The following is a 22,355-nucleotide window of genomic DNA, read 5'->3' as shown; positions in this document are numbered from 1 at the left end:
GATCCACCTGTCGAACGCCTTCTCTTGGTCGAGGGATAGGAAGGCGACCGACAGACCAGCCTCCTGGGAGCAATGGATGAGGTCCCGGACCAGATGGATGTTGTCGTGGATCGTCCGGCCCGGGACCGTGTATGACTGGTCGGGGTGGATCATGTGGTCCAGCACGGCACCAAGGCGAGCAGACATCGCCCTGGCGAAGATTTTGTAGTCCGTGCTGAGGAGGGAGACCGGGCGCCAGTTCTTAAGGAGGCGGAGATCGCCCTTCTTAGGCAGCAGGACGATGACTGCCCTGCGCCAAGAGAGGGGCATCTCCCCGGTCGCCAGACTTTCCCCCAGGACCCGCGCGTAGTCGCTCCCCAGGACGTCCCAGAACGCCCTGTGGAACTCCACGGTCAGCCCGTCCAGCCCCGGGGATTTTCCCCTCGAGAGCCGGGCGAGGGCACCGGTCAGCTCCGCCAGGCTTAGCGGAGCTTCCAGATTTTCGGCGCCCTCCGGGCTGACCTTCGGCAGGTCCTCCCACAAAACTCTACGCGCTTCCTCGCTGGACGGATCCGGAGAGAACAGAGCCCCGTAATATTCACGGACCCTGTTGTTGACGCCCTCCGGATCCGAGACGAGAGAGCCGTCGTCGGCCAGCAGCGTCAAGAGCTGCTTACGGACACTCTGCCTTTTTTCCAGCGAGTAGAAGAAGGGGGAGCCGCGGTCCAGATCCCGCAGGAACCGGATCCGCGACCTCACGAACGCGCCTCGGGACCCGACGAGCTGCAGGTCCTTCAGCGCGGCCTTCTTCGCTTCGTACACCATCCGCAGGGCCGGGTCCTGGACGACTTGACCGAGACGGGCTTCCAGGTCGAGCACCTCTTTTTCTAGGCGCCCGACTCTGGCCGCCCGCCTCTTGGTCGACCCCCTCGCGTACTCTTGACAGAAGACGCGGACGTGAGCCTTGCCCACGTCCCACCATAGCCTCAAGGAGGGGAAGCCCCCCTGCTTCCTTCTCCAGTCGGACCAGAATCGACGGAACGAGTCCTGGAACCGCACGTCCTCCAGCAGCCGGTTGTTAAAGTGCCAGTACGCGGACCCCGTCCTCGCGCGGAGCGAAGCGAGCTCCGCCCACACCAGGTGGTGGTCCGAACACGGCACCGGCCGCATGGAGGCCGCCGGGATGCAGGAAACGTACGCCCGAGACACGTAAAGGCGGTCGACTCTAGACCATCCAACTCCAGGCCTCACCCAAGTAAAGGCGCTGGAGTCGGGGTGGAGATTTCGCCAGACGTCCACCAAGTCGAAGGACCCGACCAGGTCCCTCAACTTCTCCATCGCCGTCATGCACTGCGGAGCACCGGAGCGGTCCCTCGCCTCGAGGGTGCAGTTAAAATCCCCCCCGAGGACAATGCAGTCGCCGACGTCGACGGAGCCAAGAAGAGCGGACACCTCTTCAAAGAAGCGCGTGTGCTGCGGGCCGGGCTGAGGGGCGTACACGTTCACGAGATGGAGCGGCACGTCCCCCAGGCGAACCGTTACATGCAGCAAGCGGCCTGGCACGGGCTCCTCGACCCCCAAGATCTCCGGCTGAAAATGCGGGCCCAGCAAGATGGCCACCCCACTAGAAATGGCGGTGAGGTGGCTCATGCGGACCTCTCCTTGCCATTCCAGGAGCCACGTGGCTTCGTCTCCCGGAACGGTGTGGGTTTCTTGCAGGAAGCACACTGCATATTTCCCCTCCCGCAGGAGCGAAAAATTGTCAAATCTACGGCGTGCCCCTCTGCCGCCGTTGATGTTGAGGCTGGCTATGGTTATCTTCATGGCAAAAGCATAGTGCAACCTCTACCTTAACCTATTGTGGGGGAGGGAGCGGAGTCTTTTGTTGAACTCCGCTCCCTCCGCAGCCCAGCGAGGAGTCCCTCGAGCTCGCGCAGCTCAAGGTGCTGCTCCTTTGTCAAGGGCCCGCCCGCGGCCAAGGTTTTAACGGCGGCGCGGACAGACCCCTTGATCAGCTCTGGCTCGGACCATTTTTCCAGGGCCAGTCGGGCTTGGTCGCGGCGACCCCGGCTCTGGGCCAAAAAGTCCCGGAGTTCCTTTGCAGGAATGAGGATGGTCTCGGCGGCGGCCGTGAGCAGATCCACCGCCTCGCTGGCGGTGGTCTCTAGTTCTTCTCCCGCGTCCCCCACCGAGTCCCCGTCCTCCTCCGGGAGGTGGCCGCCAGCAGCCGGCCCATCGACCGCACAAGGTACGGCAAATGAACCGGCCGCTCCAACCGGCCCTGGCACTGCCCCGATCCCACCCCCAGGATCGTCGGCAGAGGAGTCCCCACTGGGCTCTTTTAAAAATGGTGCTGGGTCGGGAAAGGACAGCGGAAGGGGTTCCCCCTCCGCCCCAGGAACCGGAGAACAAGGAGAGACCTGGCCATAGGAGATCCCCAGGCTCCCCAAGTGCTCCAGCTCCAAAGTAAGAGGCGAGGGTGGGTGTTCCTCCCCCTCCCCGCTGCCACCCCCCGGCCCAGCATCTACAGTTTCATTAAAAACATTTGTTTCATTTTCTGCCGGGTCGAGCGACTCCCGGGGGAAGTTGGGTAATAGCTGGGCGGGCTCAGGTTCGGCCTTTTCGGCCTCGCCCGCCTCAGTCCCCGGGACGCCCGGCCCGGCGGCTACGCATTCCTCCGCGGTCCCCACGCCCCCCACGACAGGCAGATCTTCCACGCCCTCCCCAGGAGGCAGCGGCTGGGCAGCCTCGACTGCCTCACCCTCCCCGGGGACAGACTCCTCCCGCCTACGGCGCTGCTTGGGGGCGCTGGTGGGGGACGCGGGACACGCGGCGGGCACCGACTCCTCCACGAAGGGATGTTGTTCCCCCCCCCGCCTCATCGGAGCCGTGCCTCCTTTTGTTCCTGGGGGTGCGCGGAGGCAGGGAGACCTCCATGTCTGCCGAGGCCTCCCGCTCCGCCCCCCCCTTTTTCTTTTCTTGCCCGCGCCTGGGCCCCTCTGTGGTGTTATTCAAGGGCTCGGGCACGGGCTCGGGGCACCACGCGCTCGCCGGTGAATGTGTTGGGCTGAGCGCGGTTGTCAAATTATCTGGCGCACCGAGGGGACCCGCCTCTAGATGTTTCGCCTTGTCCCGCGCCTTCTTTCCGGTCGGACGCTCTCCCTCCCCCCCGCCGGAGGCCCTGAAAACAAAGGCCTCCGACGATGCCCGCACACCTACGGCTCCCGGCACGCGGACGCAGCTAGGGGGAGGGGTGGCGGCGGCGCCAGCCTTGGCCGCCTTCGGTGGTTTGGTGGCCTTGGAGGCGGGGCAGTTCTTACGAACGTGCCCCACCTCCCTGCAGGCATGGCACCGCACGCCGTCCGACGTCCAGAAGACGCGGTAGGCAGTCCCCTCGTGCACCACATTAAAGTGCCCTTCCGTCATGTCCTCCCGCGCCAGCCGGACAAAGAGCTGGCGGCGGAAGGAGAACACGTGGCGCAGGCTGCTCTCCCTGAGGCCGAGCGGTATGGGGTTGATCCCCGACCTTACCTCCCCCAGTTGGTGTAGGTGAGGGAGGAGGTGCTCAGCGGGAACAAAGGGCGGGACGTTTGAAATGATGACCCTCTGCGCGGTGGCCTCGAGAGGGTCCACCGGCAGGAACATCCCGCCCACCGTGAGCCCCTTTTCGAGGGCCAGGGACACCGCCCGCTCCGACCCCAGGAAGAACACGGCCTTCCCAGACATCTTGGAGGCTGCGACAATGGCCGAGGGGCCGACTACCCCAGCCATCGCCCGCACGCACTCCTCGATGGTCATTGTGGGGTGAGTGTAGCTCTTGACCCCGTGTTTCTTTGTTATAAGTCTGAATGGTGGCAGGGCAGCGGGTGGCGCAGGAGGTGCCGTGGAAGCGGTTGCCACCTGCGCATACGTCTTCGCTGGCCCTGCCACCGGCGTGGATGGGGTCGCCATCACGGGGTCCCTTTAAGGGCTACACGAACCGCAAAGTCACAGGCCTTAATGGTCTTAATTGGCCTCTTATAGTAAGACTGAGCAGAGGAGCTCTTAACGAGGCACACCTCTCCCCTAGTTGGCAATTGGGGAGGGGCCTTGCTCCCTTTGCTCAGTTGTCTCAATTGTTTTTTCTCAATTAATTTGGGAGAAAAAGGGCTCTCAGAGAGAGAGGGGAGAAACAGAGAGTAACAGAGAAAGAGAGAGGGGGGTGGGAAGGGGGGGGGCAGGTCTCCCCTCGCAGCTGTGGGTGGGTGCACTCCCCAGATGGCAAAACACACAATAGTCTTTGGGGTGGTCTTCGGGTGAGGGGAGAAGATGTCTTCACCTGGGGCAGCTAGAGCCACCAGGCACACACTCCTAACGATGTTTAAAGAGGTGGTAAATAAAATCTTCAGCCTGGTAGCTCCAGCTATCCTAGGCAATTGGGGGGGGGGTCAATTGTGTGTGGGGCCTAGTTGTAAGCAAGGCCCCCACACACACTTCCACCCACACACACCCCCCGCGACGTTCCGGCCCTCAGTGGTCTTCTTTCCTCCCCCCACCGATACAGCAAAGTCTTTCCGGGGAAATGCACCAACACCCACCTGTAGAATGTTGTAGACTCTCCCTCCTTCCAAACAGGTTGTTGTTTTTTCCCCCTCTCTCCAACTCTCTGTAGTTGTAATAAATGTTAAAATGTTTCTGTGCTCCTCCTCTCCCTCCGGATGTTGAATGGGTAGCAAGCTAGCCCTTTCCTCCTCTTCCTGGGCTGGTCTCAGGGCTCACTCCAGGCCTTCCAAACAGGAGCTAAGGTTGGTAGCTCCTCTCCTCACTGCAGCTCAGCTCCAACTGAGCAGGACACGCCTCCACTGCTCCACAATTGGTCCTTGTGCATGAAACTCTTTTAGAAAACTCTTTTGAGTTTACCTGAAAAACATAAACATTAAACCGTGCCACCCGCCTGGGTGACACAGCAGACATTTTCAAGGTCCCTTTTTTTTTCCTTTTTTTGTGTTTTTTTTTTCTTTGTTTTTTTTTGATCGCTAAAATCACATTTCTCCAAGTGCCCCCTATAAAAGGAGAGGGGGACACTAAAAGCACCGGCAATTAAAACAAATTAAACTCTAAAAATCCCAAAAAGTTAGTTTGCAGGTGCAGCAGGTAATCAGGAAGGCAAATGGGATGTTGGCCTTCATTGCGAGAGGGATGGAGTACAAAAGCAGGGAGGTCCTGCTGCAACTGTATAGGGTATTGGTGAGGTCGCACCTGGAGTACTGCATGCAGTTTTGGTCACCTTACTTAAGGAAGGATATACTGGCTTTGGAGGGGGTACAGAGACAATTCACGAGGCTGATTCCGGAGATGAGGGGGTTACCTTATGATGATAGATTGAGTAGACTGGGTCTTTACTCGTTGGAGTTCAGAAGGATGAGGGGTGATCTTTTCGAAACATTTAAAATAATGAAAGGGATAGACAAGATAGAGGCAGAGAGGTTGTTTCTACTGGTCGGGGAGACTAGAACTAGGGGGCACAGCCTCAAAATACAGGGGAGCCAATTTAAAACCGAGTTGAGAAGGAATTTCTTCTCCCAGAGGGTTGTGAATCTGTGGAATTCTCTGCCCAAGGAAGCAGTTGAGGCTAGCTCATTGAATGTATTCAAATCACAGATAGATAGATTTTTAACCAATAAGGGAATTAAGGGTTACCGAGAGAGGGCGGGTAAGTGGTGCTGAGTCCACGGCCAGATCAGCCATGATCTTGTTGAATGGCGGAGCAGGCTCAAGGGGCTAGATGGCCTACTCCTGTTCCTAATTCTGATGTTATGTTCTTATGTGACCCCTTTGTACTCGCTGTAAGTACAGACACACTCTGTAACTCCCTGTTTACTCCCTGTAAGTACTGACCCACTGTGTGACTCCCGCTGAGTAGTCTCTTTAAGTACTGACCCACTCTGTGATTCCCCCTGTGTCGTCTCTGTAAGTATTGACCCAATCTGTGACTCCGCCTGTGTAGTCTCTGTAAGTACAGACCCACTCTGTGACTCCCTGTTTACTCGCTGTAAGTACAGACCCACTCGGTGACTCCCTGTTTACTCCCTGTAAGTACTGACCCACTCTGTGACTCCCCCTGTGTAGTCTCTGTAAGTACAGACCCACTCTGTGATTCCCCCTGTGTAGTCTCTGTAAGTACTGACCCACTCTGTGATTCCCCCTATGTCGTCTCTGTAAGTACTGACCCACTCTGTGATTCCCCCTGTGTAGTCTCTGTAAGTACTGACCCACTCTGTGATTCCCCCTGTGTAGTCTCTGTCAGTACTGACCCACTCTGTGATTCCTGTGTCGTCTCTGTAAGTACTGACCCACTCTGACTCTCCCTGTGTAGTCTCGAAGTGCTGACCCACTCTGTGATTCCCTCTGTGTAGTCTCTAAGTACTGACCCTCTCTGTGACTCCCCCTGTGTAGTCTCTGTAAGTACTGACCCACTCTGTGATTCCCCCCTGTGTAGTCTCTGTCAGTACTGACCCACTCTGTGATTCCCCTGTGTAGTCTCTGTAAGTACTGACCCACTCTGTGATTCCCCCTGTGTAGTCTCTGTAAGTACTGACCCACTCTGTGACTCCCCCTGTGTAGCCTCTGTAAGTACTGACCCAGTCTGTGACTCCCCCTGTGTAGTCTCTGTAAGTACTGACCCACTCTGTGATTCCCCCTGTGTAGTCTCTGATAGCAATGGGAGTGTGAGGGGTATTCTGGGCCATGAGTTTACAGATTGTCCTCTCCTGCTGATGGTGCATCATGGATGCCCACTTTTAAACGGCTATTTCTGTGCTGAATCTACATCAATGATTTAGATGAAGGAATTGAGTGTAATATCTCCAAGTTTGCAGATAACATGAAGCTGGGTGGCGGTGTGAGCTGTGAGGGGGACGCTAAGAGGCTGCAGGGTGACTTGGACAGGTTAGGTGAGTAGGCAAATGCATGGCAGATGCAGTATAATGTGGATAAATGTGAGGCTATCCACTTTGCTGGCAAAAACATGAAGGCAGAATATTATCTGAATGGCAGCAAATTAGGAAATGGAGAGGTGCAACGAGACCTGAGTGTCATGGTACATGAGTCATTGAAAGTTGGCATGCAGGTACAGCAGGCGGTGAAGAAGGCAAATGGTATGTTGGCCTTCATAGCGAGGGGATTTGAATATAGGAGCAGGGAGGTCTTACTGCAGTTGTACAGGGCCTTGGTGAGGCCTCACCTGGAATATTGTGTTCAGTTTTGGTCTCCTCATCTGAGGAAGGATGTTTTTGCTATTGAGGGAATACAGCGAAGGTTCACCAGACTGATTCCTGGGATGGCAGGACTGACATATGAGGAGAGACTGGATCGACTGGGTTTGTATTCACTGAAGTTTAGAAAGATGAGAGGGGATCTCATAGAAACATATAAAATTCTGACGGGACGGGACAGGTTAGATGCAGGATGAATGTTCCCGATGTTGGGGAAGTCCAGAACCAGGGGACAACAGTTTAAGGATAAGGGGTAGGCCATTTAGGACTGAGGTGAGGAGAAACTGCTTCACTCAGAGAGTTGTTAACCTGTGGAATTCTCTTCCGCAGAAAGTTGTTGATGCCAGTTCGTTAGATATATTCAAGAGGGAGTTAGGTATGGCCCTTATGGCTAAAGGGATCAAGGGGTATGGAGAGAAAGCAGGAAAGGGGTACTGAGGGAATGATCAGCCATGATCTTATTGAATGGTGGTGCAGGCTCGAAGGGCCGAATGCCTACACCTGCACCTATTTTCTATGTTTCTATGTCTCTATCCCATTGATCACAGTGGTAATGCCACACAGCACGATGGAGGGTGTTGTTCGTGTGAAGACAGAACTTTGTCCCCACATTGACTGTGTTGTGGTCACTGCTACCAGTAATGTCTGTGAGAGGTAGATTGGGGAGGACGAGTTCAGTTCTGTTTCCATGGTGTTGGTTCTCTCACCATTTGCCACATGCCCAGTCTGGCAGCTTTGTCCTTCATGACTCGGCTGGCTCTGTCAGTAGTGGATCTACCGAGCCACTCTTGGTGATGGACATTGAAATCTCCAACTCAGGGTACATTCTCTGACGTTGCTACTCTCAATGCTCCTTCCAAGTGTTGTTCAACATGGAGGGTTCCTCAACTGAGGGCGGGCGATATCTGGTAAACAGCATGTGCTTTCCCTGTACTAACTGTTTGACCTAATTCCACAAGAACTCATATGATCGAGAGTCAATGTTAGGAATCTCAGAGCCAATCCTTTCCGACTGTTACACAAATGTGCCCCAACTCCACTGGGGCTGTGCTGCTGGAGGAAGTGGACCAACACTGGGATGGTGTTGGGAGAATCCACAATGTTGACTGCTAGGGATGGATCTCTGAATAAGATTATGATTGTACAAGACTTCAATGTTTCGAGAGCATTTCATGGTGTTTTGAGATATTTACAGAGTACTTATCTCAATGGTTAATATTTAAGCAATTTCCTTTGGTTCCTTGGGATCAAACCTTTGCTTCTTTTATTATTCCTCCCCTCGATAAAGGAGATGCTTGACTGGGTAAGGTCATTCTTTACAAATAACCTGTTGTTCCTGTTCGAGTGTCAGATAATATAGACCGTCCCGGGAATGGAATTCCTGGACTGAAGTGGAAGGACTGTAATCTAGAGGGCTAGGAATGGAATTCCTGGACTGAAGTGGAAGGACTGTAATCTAGAGGGCTTGGAATGGAATTCCTGGACTGAAATGGAAGGACTGTAATCTAGAGGGCCTAGGAATGGAATTCCTGGACTGAAGTGGAAGGACTGTAATCTAGAGGGCTTGGAATGGAATTCCTGGACTGAAGTGGAAGGACTGTAATCTATAGGGCTTGGAATGGAATTCCTGGACTGAAGTGGAAGGACTGTAATCTAGAGGGCTTGGAATGGAATTCCTGGACTGAAGTGGAAGGACTATAATCTAGAGGGCTTGGAATGGAATTCCTGGACTGAAGTGGAAGGACTGTAATCTAGAGGGCTTGGAATGGAATTCCTGGACTGAAGTGGAAGGACTGTAATCTAGAGGGCTTGGAATGGAATTCCTGGATTGAGGCTGGAGTTGTGTCACGTACGCGAGTCCGATCGATCCATTACAGTGACCATCGCTCAGATACTGCCGTTTGGGAACATTTATTGATTGGGAATGTTTTGACCCTGCTGGCCTGGGATCCAATGCATCAGAGAACAAGGTTGCTGCAATCTGACTTTTCATCTTTTATCCCTCCTTTGTTTCTGTCACTTTCGCATCTTTTGTTCTCAATTTTAATTCAAGACAGGAATATAAACTATGTTATCTTTGTCCTCGGTATTTTATAGGTGTATAAAAAATCGCACATTATCTCACTTTTAATTTAAAACTGTGTACAATACGGTGAGCTGGATTAAGTTGCAGTGAAATTTTGTGATGACAATGGTTCAATGAGTCTGTTTGTTCAATGTCTGTGATTAATGTCAGTTACAGTGATGCCTAATGATGTCATCGGGGAATTCCCTCTGCTCAATGTAAGGAGCTCCCTTCAATGTTTCACCTCACACAATCAGCAGGTCTCCTCCAGCACAGATACCAGAAGTGAGTCACAGAAGGGAAGTCATGGTCGTACCTCCCGCCCCACCAGCGCCTCCCATGACTGATGAATTTCTAGCCATGTTTGATAGATGGGCTCTAGAAGGCATGATAAGAAAATTATTGATCGACATACAACATATTTACTATCCTCTACTCGCTGCTTTTGGTGTTCCGAGTAAGTATCTATGTTCAATTATTAAATATATAAATCATGTTTCACTGTAATATCATTCTTGCTCTGTACCAAGGGATAATCAGTTATTAATGGTATTCTATTGCATTTTGTTTATGCACGTGTTGTTGTTTAAAAATAATGGGACATCCTCACTGCTGTTAGTGTATCTGGTACCTCGCTGTTAGTGTATCTCGTACCTCACTGTTAGTGTATCTGGTACCTCACTGTTAGTGTATCTGGTACCTCGCTGTAAGTGTATCTGGTACCTCGCTGTAAGTGTATCTGGTACCTCACTGTTAGTGTATCTGGTACCTCACTGTTAGTGTCCCTGGTAACTCACTGTTAGTGTCCCTGGTACCTCACTGTTAGTGTATCTGGTACCTCACGGTTAGTGTATCTGGTACCTCACGGTTAGTGTATCTGGTACCTCACTGTTAGTGTATTTGGTACCTCACTGTTAGTGTATCTGGTACCTCACGGTTAGTGTATCTGGTACCTCGCTGTTAGTGTATCTGGTACCTCGCTGTTAGTGTATCTGGTACCTCACTGTTAGTGTATCTGGTACCTCACTGTTAGTGTATCTGGTACCTCGCTGTTAGTGTATCTGGTACCTCTCTGTTAGTTTATCTGGTACGTCACTGTTAGTGTATCTGGTACCTCACTGTTAGTGTATTTGGTACCTCGCTGTTAGTGTATCTGGTACCTCACTGTTAGTGTATCTGGTACCTCGCTGTTAGTGTATCTGGTACCTCGCTGTTAGTGTATCTGGTACCTCACTGCTAGTGTATCTGGTACCTCACTGTTAGTGTATCTGGTACCTCACTGTTAGTGTATCTGGTACCTCACTGTTAGTGTATCTGGTACCTCACTGTTAGTGTATCTGGTACCTCACTGTTAGTGTATCTGGTACCTCACTGTTAGTGTATCTGGTACCTCACTGTTCGTGTATCTGGTACCTCACTGTTAATGTATCTGGTACCTCGCTGTTAATGTATCTGGTACCTCGCTGTTAGTGTATCTGGTACCTCGCTGTTAGTGTATCTGGTACCTCGCTGTTAGTGTATCTGGTACCTCGCTGTTAGTGTATCTGGTACCTCACCGTGCTGTCGGCTATTGATTCTTTAAATGATATTGCTCCATCAAGATTCAAATGTTCTGTATTGAACTCAAGCAAAGATATTGGAAGAGACACTTTATTTCCTGAATTTGAGAATCCTCGCTACACTGCACATTTGTATCAGATCAGAAGCAGGTTTTCTATGTTTCGGGAACTTGTCACCAAATGACGACAGGTGATTGGCCTGAAGCGGTCACTGTGTTTCTCTCTCCTCTGATGCTGCCTGACCTGTTGATTATCTCTCGGATTTTCTATTTTTATTTCAGACGTTCATCATCCACAGTATTTTACTGTTGTGTTCACCGAATGCTCGCCATTTTTACTTACACACAGTGCGAAGAACAAATCCTGACAGATCATACACACCTTCTTAAATCACTGAAATATCTCCTATTTTCTATGTTTCTCCTATTTTCTATGTTTCTATGTTTCGAATCATTCAGTTCCAGCCAGTGCCTCATGTTCCACATTCTCCAGTTCTGCATTACTGCCACTGCTTCTGATGGTTGGAACAGATTTATCCGGGTCATTTTCATTCTCATTAAATGCTCATTCAGTCAGATTTCCAGACATTTATTTGCAATCTTTGTTTTGAGTTTACAATTGACTCTCATGTATGTCTGCCACAGCTCAGTGGGTCTCTCAGTGAGAATCGGAGTAATTCTCTATTGTACCCTGCTTTCATTCAGCATAAAGAATGTCAGCTGATTGTAACTGAAGTATTAATGATCAAACAATCCTTTGATATTTTTCCATCTAATATACGATGCACAAGTTGGAAACCAGCATGTGAAAGAAAACAAGAATAACTCATATCCATTAGTGTTCAGATACTTTACAGAAACATTGGGCAGCACTTTACCTGTGGAATAAGTCGTCCGATTTCGATGCTAAAACAAAGCATTTAGTTGGACATTCCCTGGTCAATGATAACCATTTATTTTATTCAGAGTCCATTCTTTGCCATGTTATTCGGAAATTCTTTCTTTCAATGAGCGACAATTTCAACAAAAAGGTGTAAAGCTCATTGTTCAATACACTTCCTGCAGCCCAGTTATCTTTCTAACTGCTGTACATTTGTATTTAATAACCTAACATCGTCATATTAGCTTCATACATTTTAAGTAGAACCACCTGTAATTATTGCACGCCAAAATTGCAGTCGATGTTTATTTCTGTTACACTCACTTTCAGTTCGAATTAGAATCCATATCCTCAGCAGGAGCAAGAATACAATGAGGGTCTCCCTCCCTCTCCCCCTATCACCGCCCCCTCCCACCAACACAGCGGCACAGAAGTGAATCTCACCGCTCTCGGTGCTGACTGATCCCGGGACACGAAGGCTTCCTGAGAGGTTCTTGACCCGTGTGTCCCTGTTACCTTGGGCAGTGTTGTTGCCTGCTGAGCTAAAGGTAGATCTATCATTTAATGTCTCATTGATCAAACATCTGTTCATTTCATGTTGTCTTTATCCCCATTTCATTTATTGATTCCTTATTATTTTTGCAATAAACACTGCATTCATTTCCTCAGGTACGAGAATTAGATTATATCATTTCATGTCACTAATGATTTGCAGATTGCAGACCGAATCCCATCAATCTTCTGCTCTTGCTCCCAGCCTGATGTTTAATTTAACTGGTTATTTCCTTTCCTCACAGTGAACTTAGTGACGATAATGATCCTGTCCCGGGGAAAGTGTGGACTCTCCAAATGTGTCACTCGTTACCTGGTGGCCATGGCAACAGCGGATCTACTGGTCGTGATCCTGGATCTGATACTGAGGCACATTCCGATTCGTTATGAGGAACAGTTTATTTTCGTGTATTCCATCCCCCTGTGTAATATCCACGCCGTCCTGCTCTATGCAGCCACAGACTGTTCTGTCTGGTTCACCGTCACTTTCACCTTCGATCGATTTGTGGCCATTTGTTGCCAGAAGCTGAAAACTAAATATAGCACCGAGAGAACGGCGGCTGTGGTTCTGGGAACAGTGACTGTGCTGAGCTGTTTAAAGAACATACCCTGGTATTTTATGTTCACAGGTTGGTATGTGCTTGGTAACAACCCCTGGTTTTGTGATCTGTATTACACTAATTATGCATCACTGGGCTGGGCAGTATTCGAACTACTTCATTATATTCTAACCCCGTGTGTCCCATTTATTCTGATCCTGCTGCTCAATGCTCTCACTGTCAGACACATTTTACTGGCCAGCAGAGCTCGCAGGAGACTCCGGGGTCACAGCAGTGGGGAGAGTCCCAGAGACCCCAAGATGGAGAGTCGCAGGAAATCCATGATTTTATTGTTTGTTATCTCGGGGAATTTCATCCTGCTATGGGCAATGTATATGGTGGCTCTTGTGGCAAACCGGCTTGTTTGGATTTCACATCTTGTATTTATACCTGCGTTAGTAACTGAACTGGGATTCATGCTACAGCAGCTGAGTTGCTGTACAAACACTGGGATTTACGCCGTGACACAGACTAAGTTCCGGGAGCAGTGGAAGAATGTGCTGAAATATCCCTTTGTTGTAATTGTAAAATGCATTAAACGATAAGAAGCAGCAGAGACTTTACAGCCTCAGAACTCAATGCCACCAGATAATGGGGGGGAAATCCCGGTTGGGGGCTTCCTTCGGACAAATGCCTCCGACCGGAGGATATTTTACGTAAACCTTCGATTCCCATCCGAGACCTTCATTCCATGTGTAGCGTTAGGGAAATGGCCTTCCCCATACGTACAGTAAAGCTGGAGTCACATGGGCCTGAAGCACCAATCACGCTGCAGTATTCTCAGTGATAATAATGGCAACTCGCTTTTTCAGAGTTCCCATTATTATCAATGTGAATAAACACCTCAATATTGAAAAGCAACATAATAAATTAAAAAACACCTCACACATTTAAAATTAATTGAAATTAAAGTCAATTAAATGTTTTGTTAAAAAAATGTTTTGGAATTTTTTTAACATGTTTCAATAAGGTTTAAAATAAATGATCCTTGGTGGAAAGGGTTTTTACTGTAAAAATATGTATTTAAGTTTATTTTTGATATGTTTTCGAACTCTTACACTGGTAAAAGTAATGTATCGACCTGCTTTTACCTGGTTTAAGAGTTTGAAGGACATTCTCTGGGCATGATTTGGGCAAATGACCCAATCTCACCCACACAAATGGTCTTCTCCCCGGGATTTGGAGAATCCATATGGAGAAATCTTTGACAGATCGGAAAATCCGGTTTCCGGGGCATGTACACTTGGGCCTGACCTGGTGAGGCCGGAATTTAAGGCCCATTGTGTCCGAGCCACTCTCCCTCATGGTGAATATTATCACACTCACTCACACACTGTCTACACAGGGCTCCCTGGGCGGGGAGTGACAATCTGTCAGGATCCTCTGCAAGGTCAGCAGTGACCTGCAAAAGGATGGCACCCCCTAAAGTACCACCTAAAGTAGCTGGTCTCCCGCCTGCACTAAGGTGGCAACATCCGTTGCCTAGACAATGGGGTAGTGTTCCTCAGGACCACTCCCTGCCTCACATATGGATGTTCTCACTCGCGCTCGGCACAGCATATACAGCTCTGGTACCCAGCACAAAGCTGGCGGCAGGATCTATTCCCATTGGCTGGTTGATGTCACTGACCTTCCCCTTCCCAGAAGTGAGGCCAGGTGAGTTACAGCGAGAGTCGAGGTCAGCAGCAGATAGAGGTTTGTTCACCAAAGCAGTGAGTGAGTGGCTAGGGGGAGCCACTCGGCCCGGCCCTGCACCAATCCCCACAACCCAGCATGGTAAGGAGGAGGTCCAACACCAGGTACGATGGCAGCTCCTGTCGGCCAGGCTTTCCATCAGTGCCTGAATCTGACTGCAAGAGACCTACGTCTGTCTTCACTAATCGTTTTCTCTTCACATATCTGTGGAAGCTTTTGCAGTAAATAGGAGCACGATTAGTCCATTGAGCCCCTCGAGCCTGCTCTGCCATGCAAGATCATGGCAGATGGAGGCTTGTAATAAATGCACCGAAAGAATCCTGGGCGCTTTTAACCTACATATTTATTGGACAAAGCAAATTGGCCAGCGTAGCCCCGAGGAAGAGTTCATAGAGTGTATCCTGGATGGTTTCCTTGAACAGCATGTTGCGGATCCAACCAGCGAGCAGGCTATCTTAGATCTGGTGCAGTGAAATGAATGACCATAACATGGTTCAATTTGAAATTCTGTTGGGCGGTGAGTAAGTTAGTTCTCAAACCAGTGTCCTAAGCTTAAATTATTGAGAAAACAAAGGTATGGGGGCAGAGTTGGCTAAAGTGGACTGGGAAAATAGATTAAAGTACGGGACGGTTGATGATCAGTGGCAGACATTTAAGGAGATATTTCTTAACTCGCAACTAAAATATATCCCAATGAGATGGAAAGACTGTAAGAGAACGGATAACCATCCGTGCCTAACTGAGGAAATAAGGGTCGGCATCACATTGAAAACAAGGGCCTGCAATGGGCCAAGATCAGTGGGAGACCAGAGGATTGGGAAACGTTTAAAAGCCAGCAAAGAACAAATACAAAATTGACAAAGAGAGGGAAGATAGAGTATGAAAGGAAACAAGCACGAAATATAAAAACACAGTAAGAGTTTCTACAGGTACATAACAAGGAAAACAGTGGCTAAAGTAAATGTTCCTCCCCTGGAGGATGAGACTGGGGAATGGTCGAGACATTGAACAAATATATTGTATCCGTCTTCACTGTAGAAGCCACTGAAACACCCCAATAGTGGATAAGCAAGGGGCTGTAGGGAGGTTGGAACTTCATACAATCACTATTGCTAATGATGTAGTACTCAGTAAAATAATGGGACTAAAGGCGTACAAGTCCCCTGTGTCATGTATTTAACCATCTTGTAATGATTTGGTCATGTAACTGTAACTCATGCACACTGTACCTGTACCCTAGAAATGCACACCCTGACCACAGGGGGTCAACTTGCGGGAGACACTCCTCACCTGGGTTTCCAGGTATAAAAGGGCAGGTCCCACCCAGGGTCAGTACTCCTTAGTCCTGCCAATAAAGGTGAAGGTCACAGAGTGACCGTGTCTGATATATCCATGCCTCGTGTGAGTTTGTAGTAAGGTGCAGAGACACTACATTTGGGGACGAGAAACGGGAATCACCGAACCACGAGGATGGCCACCGGTGGCACAGAGGAACGTTACTGTGTGGGTGAGGACTGGGATGACTTTGTGGAAAGACTCCAGCAGAGCTTTGTCACAAAGGACTGGCTGGAAGAGACAGCGGCTGACAAGCGGAGGGTGCATCTACTGACCAGCTGTGGTCCACAGACGTATGCATCTACTGACCAGCTGTGGTCCACAGACGTATGCATCTACTGACCAGCTGTGGTCCACAGACGTATGCATCTACTGACCAGCTGTGGTTCACAGACGTATGCATCTACTGACCAGCTGTGGTCCACAGACGTATGCATCTACTGACCAGCTGTGGTCCACAGACGTATGCACCTACTGACCAGCTGTGGTCCACAGACGTATGCATCTACTGACCAGCTGTGGTCCACAGACGTATGCATCTACTGACCAGCTGTGGTCCACAGACGTATGCATCTACTGACCAGCTGTGGTCCACAGACATAGGCATCTACTGACCAGCTGTGGTCTACAGACGTATGCATCTACTGACCAGCTGTGGACCACAGACGTATGCGCTGATGAAAGACCTGCTCGCACCCCAAAAGCCGGCGGACAAGTCTTTTGAAGAGCTCAGCCAACTGATCAGTGAGCATCTCAAGCCGGCAAGTAGTGTACACATGGCCTACACCGGTTCTACTCTCACCGGCACCGGGAGGGACAAAACATCTCGGACTTCGTGGCAGACCTGCAGTGCTTGGCCAGTTTCTGTAAGTTCTCTGATGCCTGCAGGGGGAGATATTAAGGGACTTTTGCCATCGAGGGCATTAATCATGCCAGCATTTCCAGGAAGCTCATAGAGACCAAGGACTTGACTTTAGAAGGGGCGGCGTTGAAAGCTCAGACCTTTATGGCAGGGGAAGAGGAGACCAAGCAAATTTACGCACGCAACCCTGGTCCCAACGTGGCGATGGACCAGGGAGTTAACATGGTGAAAACTGCTCGGGACCGCGCAGGCAGGCAAGGGCATTTCGAAACCACCCAGGCAGCAACAGGCTCTAGGGTGGGCCTGCAACAAGGACAATGGAGAGGGGATTGGCAATTCACGCCATCTCGAGGAACAATGCGTCCCGCGATAGGACCATTAACACCCACCATCAGAGTGCTTAGAAACAGCCAAATGGGCAATCAGAGGGGAATGCTTTGTTAACCGCAATCTCAATCTCAGCTCATGCTGGAGATGTGGGGGGTAGACACACTGCAAGAAGCTGCAGATTCCAGCAATATACCTGTAGGATTTGTAATATCAGTGGACACTTGGCCAGGATGTGCAAAAAGGCAGTAGCGAGGCTAATCTGTGAGACAGAGGAACCAGACGAGGGATCTGCAATGCAGGATGATGCCTGGGGTAAAGCCATGGATGCTGAAGTTCAGCGGGTTCACGTGGCTGACGTCCACAGCTCATACACTAAACGTCACCCATGATGATGCAAGTCTTACTGAATGGCATCCCGGTGCACATGGAGCTGGATACGGGAGTGAGCCAGTCACTCATGAGTGCCCAACAATTTAAGAGACTATGGCCACACAGAGCTAGCAGGCCCAAACTGGAACGCATTGAGACGCAGCTACGGACTTACACCAAAGAGATCATCCCAGTGCTGGGCAGTGCAAACTTGGTGGTAACATATAATGGATCACAGAACCGGCTGCCACTCTGGATCGTTCCGGGAAATGGCCCCGTGCTTTTGGGGAGGAGTTGGCTAGCTGGGATGAAATGGAAATGGGGGGAAGTGCACGTCATTTCATCCGTGGAGCGAAATTCATGCTCACAGGTCCTGCAAAAATTCAGGTCACTGTTTCAACCCAGTGTCAGAACGTTCAAGGGCACTAAAGTAGTGATACACATCACTCCAGACGCCAGACCAGTGCACCACAAGGCCAGAGCGGTGCCGTATGTGATGCATAAAAATATTGATTGTGAATTGGACAGGCTCAGAGAGGGCATAATTTCGGCCGTTGAATTCAGCGACTGGGCCAGTCCCATCGTTCCTGTGTTTAAAGCAGACGGCTCGGTCAGGATTTGTGGCGACTACAAAGCCACCATCAACCGAGTTTCGCTGCAAGACCAATACCCGCTCCCGACAGCAGAGGACCTTTTTGCCACACTGGCAGGTGGTAAGCTGTTCACGAAGCTGGACCTCACTTTGGCCGACATGACTCAGGAACAGACTGAAGAATCCAAGCTTCTGACCATCACGACACACAAGGGATTATTTATCTACAACAGGTGTCCGTTTGTCATTCGTTCGGCAGCAGCTATCTTTCAGAGAAACATGGAAAGTTTGCTCAAGTCCATCCCTGGAACGATTGTGTTCCAAGACGACATTCCCATAACGGGTCGAGACACCGAGGAACACCTCCACAACCTGGAGGAGATGCTACGCCGATTGGACCGGGTAGGCTTGCGGCTGAAAAAGGCCAAGTGTGTGATTTTGACCCCAGAGGTCGAGTTTTTGGGCAGGAGGGTTGCTGTACATGGGATCAGGCCCACTGAATCAAAAACTGAGGTGATTCACCGGGCACCCAGGCCTGGAAACACGTCGGAGCTGTGATCATTCCTGGGACTTTTGAACTATTTCGGGAACTTTCTGCCGAACTGAAGCACATTGTTGGAGCCGTTACACATGTTCCTGTGTAAAGGTTGTGAATGGTTTTGTGGGGACTGTCAAGAACGGGCTTTCAATAAGGCGAGGAACTGCTGTGTTCCAACAAACTGTTGACTTTGTATGACGCCTGTAAAAAACTGGTTTTAACATGCGATGCGTCATCCTACGGGGTTGGGTGTGTGTTGCAGGGTAACGATGACGGCCAACTCCAACCAGTGGCTTACGCCTCCAGGTCGCTCTCCCAGGCAGAGCGTGGATACGGCGCGGTCGAGAAGGAGGCACTCGCGTGTGTGTACGGTGTGAAAAAGATGCACCAGTACCTCTTCGGTAGACGGTTCGAGCTAGAGACGGACCACAAGCCGTTAACATCCCTGTTGTCCGACAGCAAGGCTGTCAATGCTAATGCATCAGCTCACATACAGCGCTGGACCCTCACACTGGCTGCGTATGACTACACCATACGGCACCGGCCAGGCACCGAAAACTGCGCTGACGCACTCAGCAGGCTCCCACTGGCAACCACTGAGGGGGCGTCGGAGCAGAGCGCTGAGATGGTCATGGCCGTTGAGTCTTTTGACACTGCGGGCTCCCCCATCACAGCCCACCAGATCAAACTCTGGACCAACAGGGATCCCCTGCTATCCATGATAAAGAAATGTGTCCTGACTGGGGAATGTGCGCCCACACACAGGGTGTGCCCCGAGGAGGTCAGACAGTTTCAGAGACGGATGGATGAACTCTCCATCCAAGCCGACTGCCTGTTATGGGGCAGCCGGGTAGTCATGCCCCAGAAAGGAAGGGAAGCGTTCATCAGGGAACTCCACAGCGAGCACCCTGGCATCGTGTTAATGAAGGCCATTGCCCGGTCACATGTATGGTGGCCGGAGATTGACTCAGACCTGGAACACTGGGTTCGCAGGTGCACAACGTGTGCCCAGCTGGGCAATGCCCCCAGGGGGGCCACACTCAGCCCGTGGCCCTGACCCACCAGCCCATGGTCACGTATTCACGTAGACTATGTGGGCCCGTTCATGTGGAAAATGTTCCTGATCGTTGTCGATGCGTACTCGAAGTGGATCGAGTGCATCATATTAAACTCGTGCACGACATCCATCACCGTGGAGAGTCTGCGTACAGTTTTCACGACCCACGGCTTGCCGGATATCCTGGTCAGCGACAATGGCCCGTGTTTCACCAGCCATGAATTCCAGGAGTTTATGTCGGGCCATGGTATCAAGCACGTCTGGACAGCGCCTTTCAAGCCGGCCTCCAATGGTCAGGCGGAACGGGTGGTCCAAGTCATAAAGCAGGGCATGCTACGTATCCAGGGTCCCACCCTTCAGTACCGCCTATCGTGCCTCCTGCTGGCCTACAGGTCCCTCCCGCACTCGCTCACGGGAGTCCCGCCAGTGGAACTCCTCATGAAACGCACGGTCAAGACGCAGCTGTCCCTCATTCACCCAGACCTGGCAGACATTGTTGAGGGCAAGCGCCAGTCCCAAACCGAGCTCCATGATCGAGGCTCAAGGGGGAGGTGTATAGAAATAAATGACCCAGTATTTGTTCTTAACCATGCTTTGTGACCCAAGTGGCTTGAGGGCAGCGTAATTGGCAAAGAAAGAAACAGGGTCATGGTGGTCAGACTAAACAATGGGCAGATATGCCGCAAACACTTGGACCAAGTAAAGACAAGGTTCAGTGCAGACACGGAGGAACCTGAAGAAGAGCATGATGGGATAGCACCCACACCACTGCCAGCGTATGAACAACAAAGACAGCCCTCAGCATGCACAGTCCCTGCGGCCAGCCCGGACAGGCCGGAATCACCTCAAGTGACAGAGACACGTGCTGAGGCTCAGCCACCAGAGTCACAACTGCAGCGCTCCACGAGAGAGCGCCGACCACCCGATAGACTTAACACCTGAAACTAAAAGTCTCAAGGGGGGAGGTGATGTCATGTATTTCACCATCTTGCAATGACATAGTCATGTAACTGTAACTCATGCACCCTGTACCTGTACCCTAGAAATGCACACCCTGACCACAGGGGGGTGAACTTGCGGGAGACACTCCTCACCTGGGTTTCCAGGTATAAAAGGGGAGGGCCCACCCAGGGTCAACACTCCTTGGTCCTGGGAATAAAGGTGAAGGTCACAGAGTGACCGTGACTGATATATCCATGCCATGTGTGAGTTTGTAGTAAGGTGCAGGGAACTACACCCTGGACCTGACGCCTACATCTTCGGAGAAGTAGCGGCAGCAATAGTGGATGCTTTGGTTGTAATCGACCAAAATTCCCTGGATTCTGAGGCGGTCGCAGTGGATTGCAAAACCGCAAATGTAACGCCCCTATTTAAAAAAGGATGCAGAACAAAAGCATTAATCATACTCCCTATATTCAAATCTAAATTGTTGATATATACCGCAAAAAGCAAGGGACCCAGTACTGAGCCCTGCAGAACCCCACTGGAAACATCCTTCCAGTCACAAAAACATCCATCAATCATTACCCTTTGCTTCCTACCTCCAAGCCAATTTTGGAGCCAACTTGCAATTATACATTCACCTGACTCCGACTGCAAGGGACCTACGTTTGTCTTCACTAATCTTTTTCTCTTCACATATCTATAGAAGCTTTTTCAGTCAGATTTTATGTTCCCGGCAAGCCTCTTCTCATACTCTATTTTCATCCCTCTTAATTAAACCCTTTGTCCTCCTCTGCTGAATCCTAAATTTCTCCCAGTCCTCAGGTTTGCTGCTTTTTCTGGCCAATTTCTATGCCTCTTCCTTAGATTTAACACTATCCTTAATTTCCCTTGTTAGTCACGGTTGAGCCACCTTCCCCGTTTTATTTTTACTCCAGACAGTGTTGTACAATTGCAGAAGTTCATCCATGTGACCTTTAAATGTTTGCTATTGTCTATCCACTGTCAACCCTTTAAGCATCATTTGCCAGTCTATTCTAGCCAATTCACTCCTCAAACCATCGAAGTTACCTTTCCTTAAGTTCAGCACCCTAGTTTCTGAATTAACTGTGTCACTCTCCATCCTAATAAAGAATTCGGCCATATTATGGTCACTATTCCCCAAGGGGTCTCGCACAACAAGACTGCTAATTAGTCCTTTTCATTACACACCACCCAGTCTAGGATGGCCAGCTCCCTGGTTGGTTCCTCCACATATTGGTCTAGAAAACCATCCCTAATACACTCCAGGAAATCCTTCTCCACCGCATTGCTACCAGTTTGGTTAACCCAATCAATATGTAGATTAAAGTCACCCATGATAACTGCTGTACCTTTATTGCACACATCCCTAATTTCTTGTTTGATGCTGTCCCCAACCTTACTACTACTGTTTGGTGGTCTGTACACAACTCCCACTAGCGTTTTCTGCCCTTTGGTATTCCGCAGCTCCACCCATACCGATTCCACATCATCCAGGTTAATGTCCTTCCTTACTATTGCATTAATTTCCTCTTTAACCAGCAACGCCACCCCACCTCCTTTTCCTTTCTGTCTATCCTTCCCAAAATGTTGAATACCCCTGGATGTTGAGCTCCCAGCCTTGGTCACCCTGGAGCCACGTCTCTGTGATGCTAATTACATCATACCCATTAACTGCTATCTGCGCAGTTAATTCGTCCACCTTATTCCAAATACTCCTCACTTTCA

The 22,355-nt window shown here is 50.4% G+C and overlaps 1 protein-coding gene across 1 annotated transcript; it reads left to right on the top strand.

Annotated features, from left to right (window-relative positions):
- Nucleotides 1-9,680: 9,680 nt before the first annotated feature.
- On the top strand, nt 9,681-13,404 carry LOC139242549 (probable G-protein coupled receptor 139; the record flags this gene model as incomplete). Its single annotated transcript, XM_070870408.1, has 2 exons — nt 9,681-9,754; nt 12,533-13,404. Coding segments are annotated over exons 1-2 (942 nt in total), but the record flags the coding sequence as incomplete, so codon positions are not given.
- Between the last annotated feature and the right edge of the window lie 8,951 nt (nt 13,405-22,355).

Source organism: Pristiophorus japonicus, unplaced genomic scaffold (assembly GCF_044704955.1).
Source record: "Pristiophorus japonicus isolate sPriJap1 unplaced genomic scaffold, sPriJap1.hap1 HAP1_SCAFFOLD_1363, whole genome shotgun sequence".
In the NCBI taxonomy this organism is placed as follows: domain Eukaryota; kingdom Metazoa; phylum Chordata; class Chondrichthyes; family Pristiophoridae; genus Pristiophorus; species Pristiophorus japonicus.
Note: the sequence above shows the minus strand (reverse complement) of the source record. Positions and strands in the feature narration are given on the sequence as shown.